The sequence below is a fragment of the Cannabis sativa genome, chromosome 2 (genome assembly GCF_029168945.1).
Source record: "Cannabis sativa cultivar Pink pepper isolate KNU-18-1 chromosome 2, ASM2916894v1, whole genome shotgun sequence".
NCBI classification, from domain to species: domain Eukaryota; kingdom Viridiplantae; phylum Streptophyta; class Magnoliopsida; order Rosales; family Cannabaceae; genus Cannabis; species Cannabis sativa.
In genome coordinates, this window is record NC_083602.1 from 61,181,319 (window position 1) to 61,194,123 (window position 12,805).

At 34.5% G+C, this 12,805-nt stretch overlaps 1 protein-coding gene across 4 annotated transcripts; it reads left to right on the plus strand.

Annotated features, from left to right (window-relative positions):
- The first annotated feature begins 558 nt into the window (after positions 1-558).
- On the plus strand, positions 559-8,492 carry LOC115719554 (methylsterol monooxygenase 2-2). 4 transcript variants are annotated; one of them, XM_061110719.1, is made up of 9 exons: positions 702-892; positions 1,760-1,872; positions 1,968-2,256; positions 2,384-2,521; positions 2,947-3,092; positions 3,256-3,375; positions 3,480-3,692; positions 3,798-3,878; positions 7,980-8,492. In XM_061110719.1, exons 5-9 carry the CDS (start codon positions 3,028-3,030, stop codon positions 8,059-8,061), a joined length of 561 nt encoding a protein of 186 aa, XP_060966702.1. In that variant the 5' UTR covers positions 702-892; positions 1,760-1,872; positions 1,968-2,256; positions 2,384-2,521; positions 2,947-3,027; the 3' UTR covers positions 8,062-8,492. The 4 variants fall into 4 exon arrangements, with proteins under 4 accessions (XP_030504506.1, XP_060966702.1, XP_060966701.1 ...); XM_030648646.2 differs by lacking the exons at positions 1,760-1,872; positions 1,968-2,256 and having other exon boundaries at positions 559-892; XM_061110718.1 differs by lacking the exons at positions 702-892; positions 1,760-1,872; positions 1,968-2,256 and adding an exon at positions 1,265-1,398.
- The last annotated feature ends 4,313 nt before the right edge of the window (positions 8,493-12,805 follow it).

Sequence of the window (12,805 nt, forward strand, 5' to 3'; positions counted from 1 at the left end):
CACCACTCAAATATCAAATACTTAATGTTAGCAGACAAAAAAGTATACAATCAGTTAATTTACTGTTGAAATTGTCAATACTCTACTAATAAATGCTATATTTTCCGAATTTTTCCTGTACACCCGTTGCAACAAATTATTATTTTATAAATATATATTTTTTTCTTAAAAATGAACACAGGGTAATGATGTTGAACCTAATAACTAATAATATATATATATTTTATTTTTAATTGTATCACTTTTTAATAATGTAGAAAAAAACTAACATAAAATTTAGTATACGTGTCTCGCACGTAATTTTTTGCTAGTATATATATATATTTCACTTTGAATTTTTTTTTTTTGAAACGGATTCTTGCATTTATAAACAACGTTATACAGGATTCGGCACATCAAGTAAAATAAGCTTGATGAGCACAAGGAGATATAATCCGAATCCATATGGCACTAGCCTTCAATTCTAATCATTAAAATTAATCATTTTCGTACATCGGCTGTTGTCTGAAAAAAAAAATATACTTTGGGAAAAATAGAGATTTGTTAGTAATATATTATTTGATTAGGAAAAGAAAAATAATTAGGGAATGAAAAGCCCAATAAAGCCCATATTCGTTTAGACAGACTGTCTTGTTGGCCTCGTGGGGTGGGGTTGGGTTCCGTGGTGGTGGCCATTTGTGCTCTCTTTCACTCATATGAAATTTCACCATACACACTTCCTACTACTACACCATACTACAACTGCTACTTCTCTCCATCTCTCTTTCTAGATTGTACCGCATTCTTTTCTTTTGTTTATTTTTTTTTTTTTGTTTTTCTCTTCACTCGCAGATCAACTTCTTCTACCCTTCAACGCTCTTTCATGGCTTCGATCATCGAATCTGCCTGGCAGGTATTATTATTCCCTTCTCTTCTTCTTATCCGTTTTTTCTTTAATGGTTTTCATTATATGCTCAAACTTCCATTTCTTTTTTCTTCTTTGGTTTTTGTTTCTCTCATATTTATCTTTCATCGACTTGATCTGTTTATTGGGCATTGTTTGATTTTCAATTCGTTTCTTTAGGTACCTTTTTCTGCATGTTTACATCAATGCTGACGTTATCATTTTTTTTTTCATGGGTTGTTCTTGGATTTTCGATTTATATATCTGTGAAATGGAGTTTTACGTGCTTAAATAGTATACTCATTTGATAATCGCTTTCACCATTTGTTTTCTTTTCTTTTCTTTTTTTTTTTGCTTTATATTTTCTTGAAGTGATTGCGTTGACTGATTGATACATTTATTTATGAGGGTAGTATTAGGTATTCCAGTTTAGAGTCGGATGGAATTATGGGTATTCTTTCTTTTTTCTTGTGTTTGCGAATTATGTGTTGTTAAAGTCAGAAGCAAGATTTGAGGTAAAGTGTTTGTTTATTTTTCCAAGTCAATTAGTAATTATATCGTTTAAAGTAGTGATATATTCATTTCGTTGATTCAGAAAAAGTCCCTTAAAGGCAATTCAAAGTATTGGATAGAAAATTGGAACTCGGGTGGGGGATATCATTTTTTTCGTCTTCTTTTCCATGTTTGTTGGATTGGATGAGAACTTGAAATGATCACTCCCATGATCTTGAGTGCCCTACACTAAGCACCACAATGCTTCCAAGTGGGAAATTTGTGATTCATTATCTAATGGGTCCCATGTAAAATTGTTGTTGCCTTTTATCTGTGAATTCATTGTTTTTTTTTTTTTTTTCTCTTTCTTTCTTACTATTATAGATTTAGGTAACTTGGAAATATGAACGAAATCGTGTTGGGAGTTTGGAATTGGGATTTTTGATAGGGAAAGGCACTAAGAATTGAACATCTAGAGCGGAATCGAGCTAGTGCCTGTAACATCCAATTCACTTCCTTCTATTTGATGGCTTATTTGGACAGTATTGGCATCTAATATATAGTATATCCATTAACTGTTATTCCTATGCAGAGAAAAGCTAGAATTGAATTTCCTCATCAAACAAAAAGACTACGAAATTGTCAGAAATTTTCTTAGTAATGGCTGCAATTGTAGCGACTTTTTGCATATATGATTTGCTATCTCTGGATCGCATACCTTGAGCCAAGGCCTAGGCACATGAAGCTATGTACTTTGGCATCTCTCACCATATTTTTTTTTTTTGGCTTGAGAATTGTTATTTTCTGCTTGATTATTTACTCAATATATATTGAAGTTGCTGACCTTTTTGTTCATTTGATGGGATGCATGATGTGTGTAGGTATGATTCTACTGTTGTATGGATTTGGTACTTCGTTTGATGTTTAACACTTTTTTTTTTCTGGGTTTTGTTGTTCTGTAAAATTATTTATCTGTCTGAAATTTATGTCCATCTTTTTGTGGTGCAGTATCTTATCACAAATTTCAGTGATTTTCAACTGGCATGTCTTGGAAGCTTCTTTCTCCATGAGAGTGTTTTCTTCTTATCTGGGCTTCCCTTTATATATCTTGAGAGAGCAGGATGGCTTAGCAAGTACAAGATTCAGGTTTAATCTGTTGACTTAGATGTTACCTTTGAAGCAGATAGCAATATTTTTTTTTTTTGAAAATTTTCCAAGTAGCACCTGTGCTGTTTTGACACGTCCCAAATCAACTGTGAATGGAAGAAATGTAAAAGAGACCTCTTGTGCAACTCTCTGTGCATATGTGCTTGCACAATATCTTTATATAGCAGAGCAACTTCATTATAGCTCCTTACTTCATTCATACATATATTTTCTTATCATAATGCTACACACTAATCATCCCCTCCCAAAATGACAGCATTATTAAAATCTTGTCAGCTTTTTTAGTTAATCAGCTTAACTGTTATTCTTTTGACCTTTTTTTTTTTTATTATTGTTATTATTTATTTAGATTTCCTTAGTCTAATGATAAACTTGTCTTCTTTTATTATCTAAATTTTACACAGACAAAAAATAACAGCCCTGCAGCTCAGGAGAAATGTATAACTCGCCTGTTGCTGTATCACTTTGGTGTCAACCTACCAGTTATGATTTTCTCATATCCTGTCTTCAGCTACATGGGCATGAGAAGTAGTCTTCCTCTGCCGTCCTGGTATTTTCAGGTTCTTTATATGCAAAAGCATCTTTTTGAGATATTATCATGTTGGATACTGATTATATTCAAGATATTTGGAGGTTATTCTATTTCCCACTAAATTATATAATATGCGTCTCTTTCGTAATACATTCAGCATAATTCTGTTTTCGCTTTGCAGGAAAATAGTTTTAACACAGATAATTTTCTACTTCATCTTAGAGGATTTTGTATTTTACTGGGGACATAGGGTTCTCCATACAAAATGGCTGTACAAACATGTGCACAGTGTCCATCATGAGTAAGTGAGAGTTACTTTATATATTTGCTTTTTCATTCGAATAATCAATAATTTTTATGACTGATTAGACTTTGGTGATCTGATTGGTGTATTAAAACATACAGATATGCAACACCTTTTGGACTGACATCTGAATATGCTCACCCTGCTGAGATATTGTTCCTTGGCTTTGCGACTATAGTTGGTCCTGCTATCACTGGTCCCCATCTAATAACACTTTGGTTGTGGATGGTAGTAAGAGTGCTGGAGACAGTTGAGGCACATTGTGGGTACCATTTTCCATGGAGCCTCTCAAACTTCCTTCCTTTATATGGCGGGTCAGTGTGTATACCTTCCTTTTTGAGTTTACTTAGAACCGTGTAGCCACTTGGTCTGTACTCAAATTATTTGGTACTGAGTTCTTCAGCTTCATTATTCTGCAGTGCTGATTTCCATGACTATCATCATCGCTTACTTTACACTAAGTCAGGCAACTACTCTTCAACCTTTACTTACATGGACTGGTAAGATATTGAACTATTCTTCTTAATGCATTTACCAATTGTTTTCATTTTATATTAACTTTCCGTTCTGTGGTGTATTTTTATGTAAATTGTTCAGTTGTGTGACAAAATAACTTTTAATATATATTTTACTAACAAGTACAAGGCACGACATTTCTTCCCAAAAAAAAATTACATAATAGATTAAAAATTTAAAAAAAATTACAAAAATACGTTAAACACAGAAATTTTCATTTTTACGGTTTGAACTTTTTTATTTATAAAAATACGGATTTCAGTAAACTGTTCGATATTCTTTTGGTTGTTTTATAGTTGTTATGAGGTCGGTGTTTTTCTTGTTTTTGGTTGTTTTATAGTTTTTTATAGTTGACTTATAGTTGTTATGAGTTTGATTTCTTGTTGTTTTTAGTCGTTTTCTTATCTTTTATTGAAAAAAATCGTATTTTTGTATTTTGAAACTTCAAAATCGTATTTTTATATATAAAACTTTAGGTTGTAAAATTGTAAATAAAACATATAAAAAAGTATTTTTGAAAAAACTAAAAAAAAAGTATAGGTATGACATGCGGCGTAGTGATAGTATATTAACTTTCAGTTGTGTGGTGTATTAGTTTTTTTTTTTCTATTCATAATTATAAAAAAATAGGATTATTTTATTTTTTTAGAAATTGTAATTAAAACTAGCGATAGGGCCGGGTTGGGTCAAGCCCGACCCAGTTAGTCCAGGTCGGGGCTGACTCAACCCAGTACATGAAGGTTAATGGGGTGGCGTGGGGTGGGTCAAAATATTAACGGAGTGGGTCGGTAGCGAGTCGGGACTGACCCGTACCATTTACTTTCCTATTGGCCAGCATGTCATAGGAATAATCCATAGTCTTACCTATGACATGCTGGTTTGAGGTTCATTAGTTGTACTAGTCTTTTTTAACCTAACAACCTTCAGTTTACGTAATCCTAATGTCAAGCACAAACAGTACTTTAAGGCATTCTCTTAGTTAAGACGGGGTATTCAAGTTTGCTGATCGTTATTTATATTGATATAGTTGTGTTTGGTTTTGTTTGGCCTGCCATGTCATAAAAGCTATTTTCCACTTTCATGATAGTTCTTGTTAAGTTGTCATGGTTTAAGCCTTGATAAACTATATATTATTCTGTTTAGGCTAGCTTTTTTTTTCTTAAATATTTGAAACTAAGCTTAAAAAAATACTTGGGATTACATTACTTGCGTTAATCTCTAGTAGTCATTAAATAATTTTATAATAAATCATCGAAAAGCTCCTTTGGAGTCTTTTACAATCCATATGTTAACTCATGTGTAATGCTTATTGATAGAATAATCTAAGAGTAAAAATATTCTATAGCTATTTCCTAAAATAAATACCAGAATTTCTCAAATGGTCTTTATTCTGAAAAATAGTCACGAAGTTACAATATTGAACTTTCGAGAGGCTTGTCTCTCCAAAGTCCCAATCTTTCGAGAGGATTGGTCTTTCCACAAAGAGTCTACTCTTATTTAATTCCAAGCTAATCTAAATGAGGTTGCTCCCTCTCTATTTATAAGCATTGGTCTTAAAAATACTCAGGCCACCTAGGATTACAATTGGACCAATAAAATTAAAACACTAAGACAACTCAGACAATGTACATAAGAGACTAAGTATTTCATTTAATCATTTTTTGATGCACAAGATAAGTCTTAGGCTTATTAATACCCCCAAGAACCCTCACCTTATCCTCAAGGCGAAAACTTTGAAATTGTTCATTAATGGTAGATAATTCCTCTGTTGCTTTAAAATTTGAGAGAAAGTGCCACTTGATCAACACTTCATGACCTGCTGGTGAACTTGGTGATGGGCTAAGTTTCGATTTGTATTCCCTTTTTCTATTGGTTTTCTCTTTATCGAAAATCCATTGAATGTAGAAGACTCCTGGTGTATTCTGCACCCTACTCATACAAGTTTCTTCATCAACGAAGATAATTAAACTTTGAAATCTTATTAGATGCTGTAGCATGACCAGTGGCATCTTCTTCTCTTCAGGCGACAGCTGTCCATCGTGTAGGTGCTGCTGTGGTAGAGAATAAATGTGTCTTTCTTGCAACAAACAAGTGATTTTTCTTAAAAATTTCCCCCTTAAAACTGACTCCTTCTTCGGAAGTGCCTTTGAGGTCTCTTTTCTAATGTTCTGTTGCTCTCCATCCTTGCAAACTACTTCAACCAGCTAGATTTTCATCAGCGACAACACCATCTGCTCGGGTAGAACAATGCTCTTTTCGTCATGGACGGTATTATCCATGCCATGCCATTGAAATTTTCCTCGTCAAATGTTGGCATTTTAGTTCTCTTAATTGCTTCTCGTGTCTGGAATGAGTTCTTGATTCTCCTCTTTCAAAAGATCTTTCGCTGAAAAACTGATTTCCATGAAATTACCATGTAGGTGGCACTTTGGCAGCCCCATGGTTGTGTTTTGAGTGAATCTTACTGGTTCTTGCCTTAATAGATGCTCCCGGGCTCCTTTTCCCCTCCATCTCTTGAGCGTTGGTTGTGTTCTATCGCTCAATCCACATTTCTTGGACGATGTACCCTTAATTCAGCCGTTATTGATGGTACTAATTCATTAAAAAATGTGCCTAACTGAACTTTTGGCGCTATGTTGTCAAATGTAGCTAAGAGCCAGATAATTTTTTTATTATTTTCAGCCACGAAACCCTTTTGCTTGACTGCCAGAAATTAGTCATAAAGGGACCTCATTTGTGTGTTATTGAAATGCTTCAGCATGAGTTTTTTTATCTCTTCCCAACTTAATATGTCTCGCATTTTAATTTCATATTTATTATAGTAGAACATCCCTTGAAAATGAAATTACGGCAGCCTCAATCTTCTGGTTGCTGTCATATCCATGACAAGAGAAAATCTTTCTGCTTGTAATATCCATATGTTTGGATTCTCTCCATCAAAACTCGGCATCTTCAACTTCTTGAGCCAATTTTCATGTCGGAATTGCGAGTCTTGTTAGTTCTTGTCAAAAAATTCCTGCTTCGAGCTCCGATTCAGACAGAAACCTGCCATAGGAGTGATGCCAGAGGGTAGCTGATCGCTGTTCCAGCGTTGCAGCGCTGTGTTGAGGTGCCAGGGGGCTCGCTGGGCCCTTGCTTTCCTCCTTTTCCTTATTTCCAGCAACTGCATTAACATCTTCTTTGGGTTCTTAGACAGTTCTGGATTTTTTTTTGAACTTCCAATAAAGTCTTGAATTGTTTGTTGCCGTGACATTTCTTGGAGAGATTCTTACAACTGTTGATGAAGTTGTTGTGCTATCTCTCGTATTGATTCATGTAGAGATTCCTTAATTCCAGAAGTGTCAACTTCCAAAGCTTCACGATCTTCTTCTGAAACCATGGAGGAATCACTTCTCTCCGACTGTTTTTGAGGTCTCGTGTCCGCAGCTCACCGCACCATTTTGATAGAATAATCTTTAGAGTAGAAATATACTATCAGCTATTTTCCGAAAGAAATACCAGTAATGAATTTCTCAAATGATCTTTATTTTAAAAAAACAGTCACGAAGTTATAATATCAAGCTTTCAAGAGGATCGTCTCTCCAAATTCCCAATTTTTTTAGAGGATTGATCTATCCACAAAGAGTCTACTCTCATTTAATTCCACGCTAATCTAAATGAGGTTGCTCCCTCTCTATTTATAAGTATTGGTCTTAAAAAGACTTAAGCCACCTAGGGTTACAACTGGACCAATAGAATTAAAACACTAAGACAACTCAGCCTATGTACATTAGAGACTTAGTATTTCATTTAATCATTTTGTGATGCACAATATAAGTCTTAGGCTTATCGCTTTATCCGTAAATTAGATTGTTTCTATTATTAAATGCATTGCTTTCTCTCTGCCTTGCTAAATTTCACTTTTTGAAATACTTAACCTTCAACTGTGTGCTGTATGGTGTTATTCTTGGCAATTGGCATGGTTTCATTTCTCCTTGTTATGTTTTTCATTTACAACTCGTGTATCGAAGACAATGCATGATGTCCCAAGTATATACTCAAGGCACATTATAATGCTGTTATAACTTTTGTCAATGAACTCTCAGGATATTTGGAACTGACAAGGGCTACAGAAAGTTGAAAGAGTTGAAAAGAGTTGGAGCTGAAGAAGACAACAAGGAGATGTAAGCAAAAAAGAACCATATAATAATTTTTCAGAATTAGCTGCACTTGAAGAAAAGGGTTTATTGGATTGAATGAGTTATGGCAGTGTTCTCATCTCACCTCAGCCTCACCTCACCCTTGTGTGCAACCCACAGCCCTTTTTGTGTTTAGTATTTCATTTAGAGCATGTACTGGAGTGGACTTGGCGAAAAGTGTTCAATGGACACTTTTTTTCCTTCCTATTCCCTAGTGAATGAAATAGTAACACTTTTATTCTTTTGCCCTCTATTTTCATTTTTGGTTTCTTTTCTCATTGACGTCTCTACTTCGTACTGCTGCCCAACCCTTTTGAGTTTGATTAGATTTTTATTTTATTATTATTATTATTTACAATTCAGTTCCCTGAATTGGGGCATAATTCTATAATCTGATGGATTTGTTATTATTGAAGGTCATCTCTGAAATTTTGATTAACTTTAATGTTCTGTGATTTCGAATTTATCTTGATTTGATTAACATACAGGACCTCACACAACACAACCCTATATATATATATCTCAACGATTAGTGTCATGTTTTTGGATCTATGTTTCGATATTGAGGAAAACTACAATCAGATCAGATTATGCCTTATGCTATATGTTGTTCATGTACCGTGACCCAAGTATAGATGGTTATATTTATTATTTTTAGAAACTATTTTGAAGGTCAAATAATTTCAAATTTTTAGCGGTTAAACTCCTTCAAATATCGTTTCATCTGCATTTAATCTTTATTTAAATTTTGATTTTAAAATCTTTCAAATTACTGAAATGTTAATAAATTTAAGGTGTCATTTAATCAATTATTAATATAGACTGTTTTTATGTGCATTCTTGTAGCGTTTATATTCGTACACTTAATATTATTATTTAAAAATTAAATAAAATTATTAAAATAAAAAATATAATAAATTGTAAAATAATAATATTAAGCATATCAATATAAATATAAAAATTGTTGTGTTGTTGAATCTCCCCCTAGCTGGCATGAAATTTTGTCCCATAGTCGTCTAGTTGGAGTTGGAGATGCCAAAGGCCAGTTCTTATTTTTGTAGGAACCAAGTAAATGTCGCCGAAATTCTACACAAACTAGAAACAAACAATAACAAGTAAACCTTTATGAACGTAATGAAATAAGGCAGTAAGAATTATTTCTTTTCTTGACAATTGAGTCATATACAATAATTTAAAAGTTATACTTCATTAGATAGAATCTTTGTAAGGTGGAAAACTTCATACATATTACTCCAGTGAATGTTCGATGTATTTATAGAACTTCATAACTGTTGACACAGATATTTGGCCACACTCATTTGCTAGATTGGTGAGAAGGTATTAAAAGTTAACTATAAATAAGAGAGACACAACAATTTATAGTAGTTCACTCTCTGTATCGTGACTATAATGGAGCTACGTCAACTTCAAGTTTTATTTCTCACAAGATGGATTATAGAAAAATAGTTATTGACTGTGAATTTAGCCAATTGACGCAGAGTTTGACTAGAATCTAATATCGTTTATGACTGTCACGTGCAAAATGATAATAAATATAAAAGACACAAGATTTTATAGAGATTCGTCTCTTTTGACCAGGTAATGACCTACTCCCCTTTTATTGTATTCACTCTTGAGATAATACCATGCAGATTACAAGCTGAAACCTTGTAATTTCAAATTATGGCTCTCTTCAGTATTACAATGATGAGAATGTGTGTTAGAGACTTACGAAGTGATGAGAAAAAAAGAGAGAGTTTAATGTCTTAGTGCTTCTGAGCTCTTAAGTGCATGTGTAGAATGGATGAAATCAAGTCCCTTTCACGTTGGGTTAAGGCCCTTTATATAGAATACATAGCAAATGGAGAATATTCCTAGATATTAGGGCAGTTACACTCTGACGAAGCTTTCCTACTTTTGTGGGCAGTTGAAGTCGTTCCGAAGTTGTAGGTGTGTTGTGGACGATTTTGAATCTTCTGGAAGGTCTATAGGAAAAACACAGCTGTTAGGGCGTAATACGTGTATTGGCCAGCCAGCCATATTTGGAGGTTGCTCATTATATGGGTTGTCACTAGGGCTGTACAAAAAAAATTTGTAAACCGCCTAAACCGAATAATCCGCCCAAACCGAACCGAAAAAACCGATAAAAATTACAAACCGAAATAACCCGAAAAAATTACAAACCGCCCAATCTTTTAATTGGGCGGGTTGAAAATAGGTCCAACCCACCCAATTAAACCGACCAACCCCCCCAATTAAAGTCATATATAGTATTGTACTTTGGTGGAATGTGATATTTTTAATTTATTTTTTTAATTTTTGTTGGTCTTGGCTTTAAAACTAAAAAAAAAAAAAAAGTTTGGCCGGTTTGGGCGGGTTAACCCGACCAAACCGCCCAAACCGCCCAAACCGTTGGTCGGTTTATAAATTTTTTTTTAAAAAAAATTGGACGGGTTGCACTTAAATTTTAGCAACCCGAACTTTAGATTGGGTTAGAAAATATATAGGATAAACCGTCCAAACCGACCGATGTACAGCCCTAGTTGTCACCCTTGCCCAACTAGCTAGAGGTCTAGCCAGGGTCTTGCCAATGCTTGTGTATCTTTGTCTTTGTTAGAGATTCTGATATCAAGATGAATTTGCTTTAGAACCTTGAAGAAGTGGATCTTGTAAGTCTCCATGATCTTCTAGTTTGAGTCCATCTTGCGACCCTGAGATCTTGAGGGATAGGGGGCTACACGACACTAGCCTGACCAGTTAATGAAGACCTGTCTCTCATGTGTCTTCCACTTTTGGCCACGTGGATGTGCCACATCATGTGGAAAAAGATTGGGATAACAATAGCTAAGTCTAGAAGCTATAATTTCTAAAGAGAGATACTCTTACCTTATGGGTACTTTTTTTAACTTAAAAAATGAGCTACTAGAGCCCTCCTTTTATAGGGAAGGAGATCCTATTAAAATAATAATAAAAGATTCTAAAAATTATGGAGAAATACATTTAGGCTATTTTAAACCGTTGATGATGATCTAACGGTGAAATTGACTTTGGAGGTCGGCCATCAATTTCTAGAACTTGAGTTGTGTCTGCGGGACCCACTTTGGGTAAGTTGTAGCTTAAAGTTGTAACTCTCTCAAGATTAAAATTTAGAGTTGATAACTTTAGAATTATGATTCTAGTGTGAGACATGACTTGATATAGATTGAAATAACTACGAATCGCAAGTTAAATTTGGTCAATCAGATCAATATTGAGTGAGCTATGGTTGTTTTACTGAAGGCTGTTCTACTCCCAACACTCAGGTTGACATATGATCTCAAGTGGTGACTGCTTTACAGGAAAGGGGAGCTATGGAATACACTATTGTGGTAGCTGAAATGGTGGATTTTCGAGCCACATTACAATACCTCGCTCCTTACACAAGAGGATTTCTTACTAAATTTTTTATGTACCGTGAGCAACACACTTAAATTATTTATGACGACCCTTCCAAACAAGTGCAGGACGTTGGGCCAAGGGAAAATAGTGTCTGGGATGTACTTTTGAAGGCTAAGTGATATTTTGACATCACTTAGCTAATTTTTGTGTTCTAGTGGAGCTGGTCACCAGTTCTCAGAGATGTTGCTATTTTGTAGAAAGGGAAGACTCGAAACTACCTAATTTTTGAATAAGTCAATTTGCCAGAAAAGTGAAAATATGAAGTTATGAATATGACTCTTCTGACTTCATAGCTCTCAGTCATTATGAAAAAATAGATGAATGGTCAAGACGAAATCAAAATCGGATAAGTAGAACCTAACGCACCAGGCCATATGTCAACCTGGCATTGGGTGCTCTTTTCGGAGCTTCCAGGTTGTCGTTTCGATACTTCCAAGGTTCTTGAAATTGAGGGTCAAGTCTCTTACCCTATTTTGACCATTTCAAAGAGAATGCTCGAACCCAAATTTGCAATAGAGTGATTGAAACATGCTCACCAAGTTGATTGTCAACCTTGCTCAAGTAGGCCATCATTATTTATCCTCGAGTAGATGATTCACCTAGGACATGGTTGTCAACCAGTTGAGAATCACTATATATGTCCAGGTAATTTGCCCGCACTTCATGTGCTAGCTTTAGTCCAATAATGAGAGCTTCATATTTAGCCTCATTATTGAAGGCTTTGAAACCAAACTTGATTGCTCCCTGCAGTTGTTGGCCCCAGGTGTAATGAGGGCAATTCCTGCACCAAAAAGGCAGTCCATACAACTTCCTTCAATGTGCAACTTCCAAGTTGAATTTTCTTGCTCTTACTTCTGTTGGGTTTTATGCCCTAAATAAAACTCATTTCAATATAATCAGATTTACTTATTAATATAGATTAGAAATAACATTTAATGTTGCATGGTTCACATGATTTATTTCATGATTATATGTACATAATGTATGAATTCATCTTAAACTCTTTTCACATACTTGATCCTGTTTATTGTGCTGTCAACACTTTGGAAAGTAAACATGACTATATGAATAAAGTTTCCTAGATTTATCAGACACAGGGTTTTACTGATATGATAATCTACAACAGAGTTTACTTGCATTTGGAGAAATGCTATGTTCTTTCCAGAGCATTGGTTAAAGTAAAGCTCAGGTTGGATGCATGGAATATGCATCGGAAGGGACCGATATTGAACTTTGACTTAGATTTATTAAACTTACCGTAATATCTATTCAAGTCAATATCGCCTAGTTGATCC

What these genes read in the sequence shown, in the direction of transcription:
- LOC115719554 (XM_030648646.2), top strand. Translation starts at nt 863, where the DNA reads ATGGCTTCGATCATCGAATCTGCCTGGCAG. An exon ending in TCATCGAATCTGCCTGGCAG is followed by an intron (nt 893 to 2,383) that starts GTATTATTATTC and finishes TTTGTGGTGCAG; the next exon opens with TATCTTATCACAAATTTCAG. An exon ending in TTAGCAAGTACAAGATTCAG is followed by an intron (nt 2,522 to 2,946) that starts GTTTAATCTGTT and finishes AATTTTACACAG; the next exon opens with ACAAAAAATAACAGCCCTGC.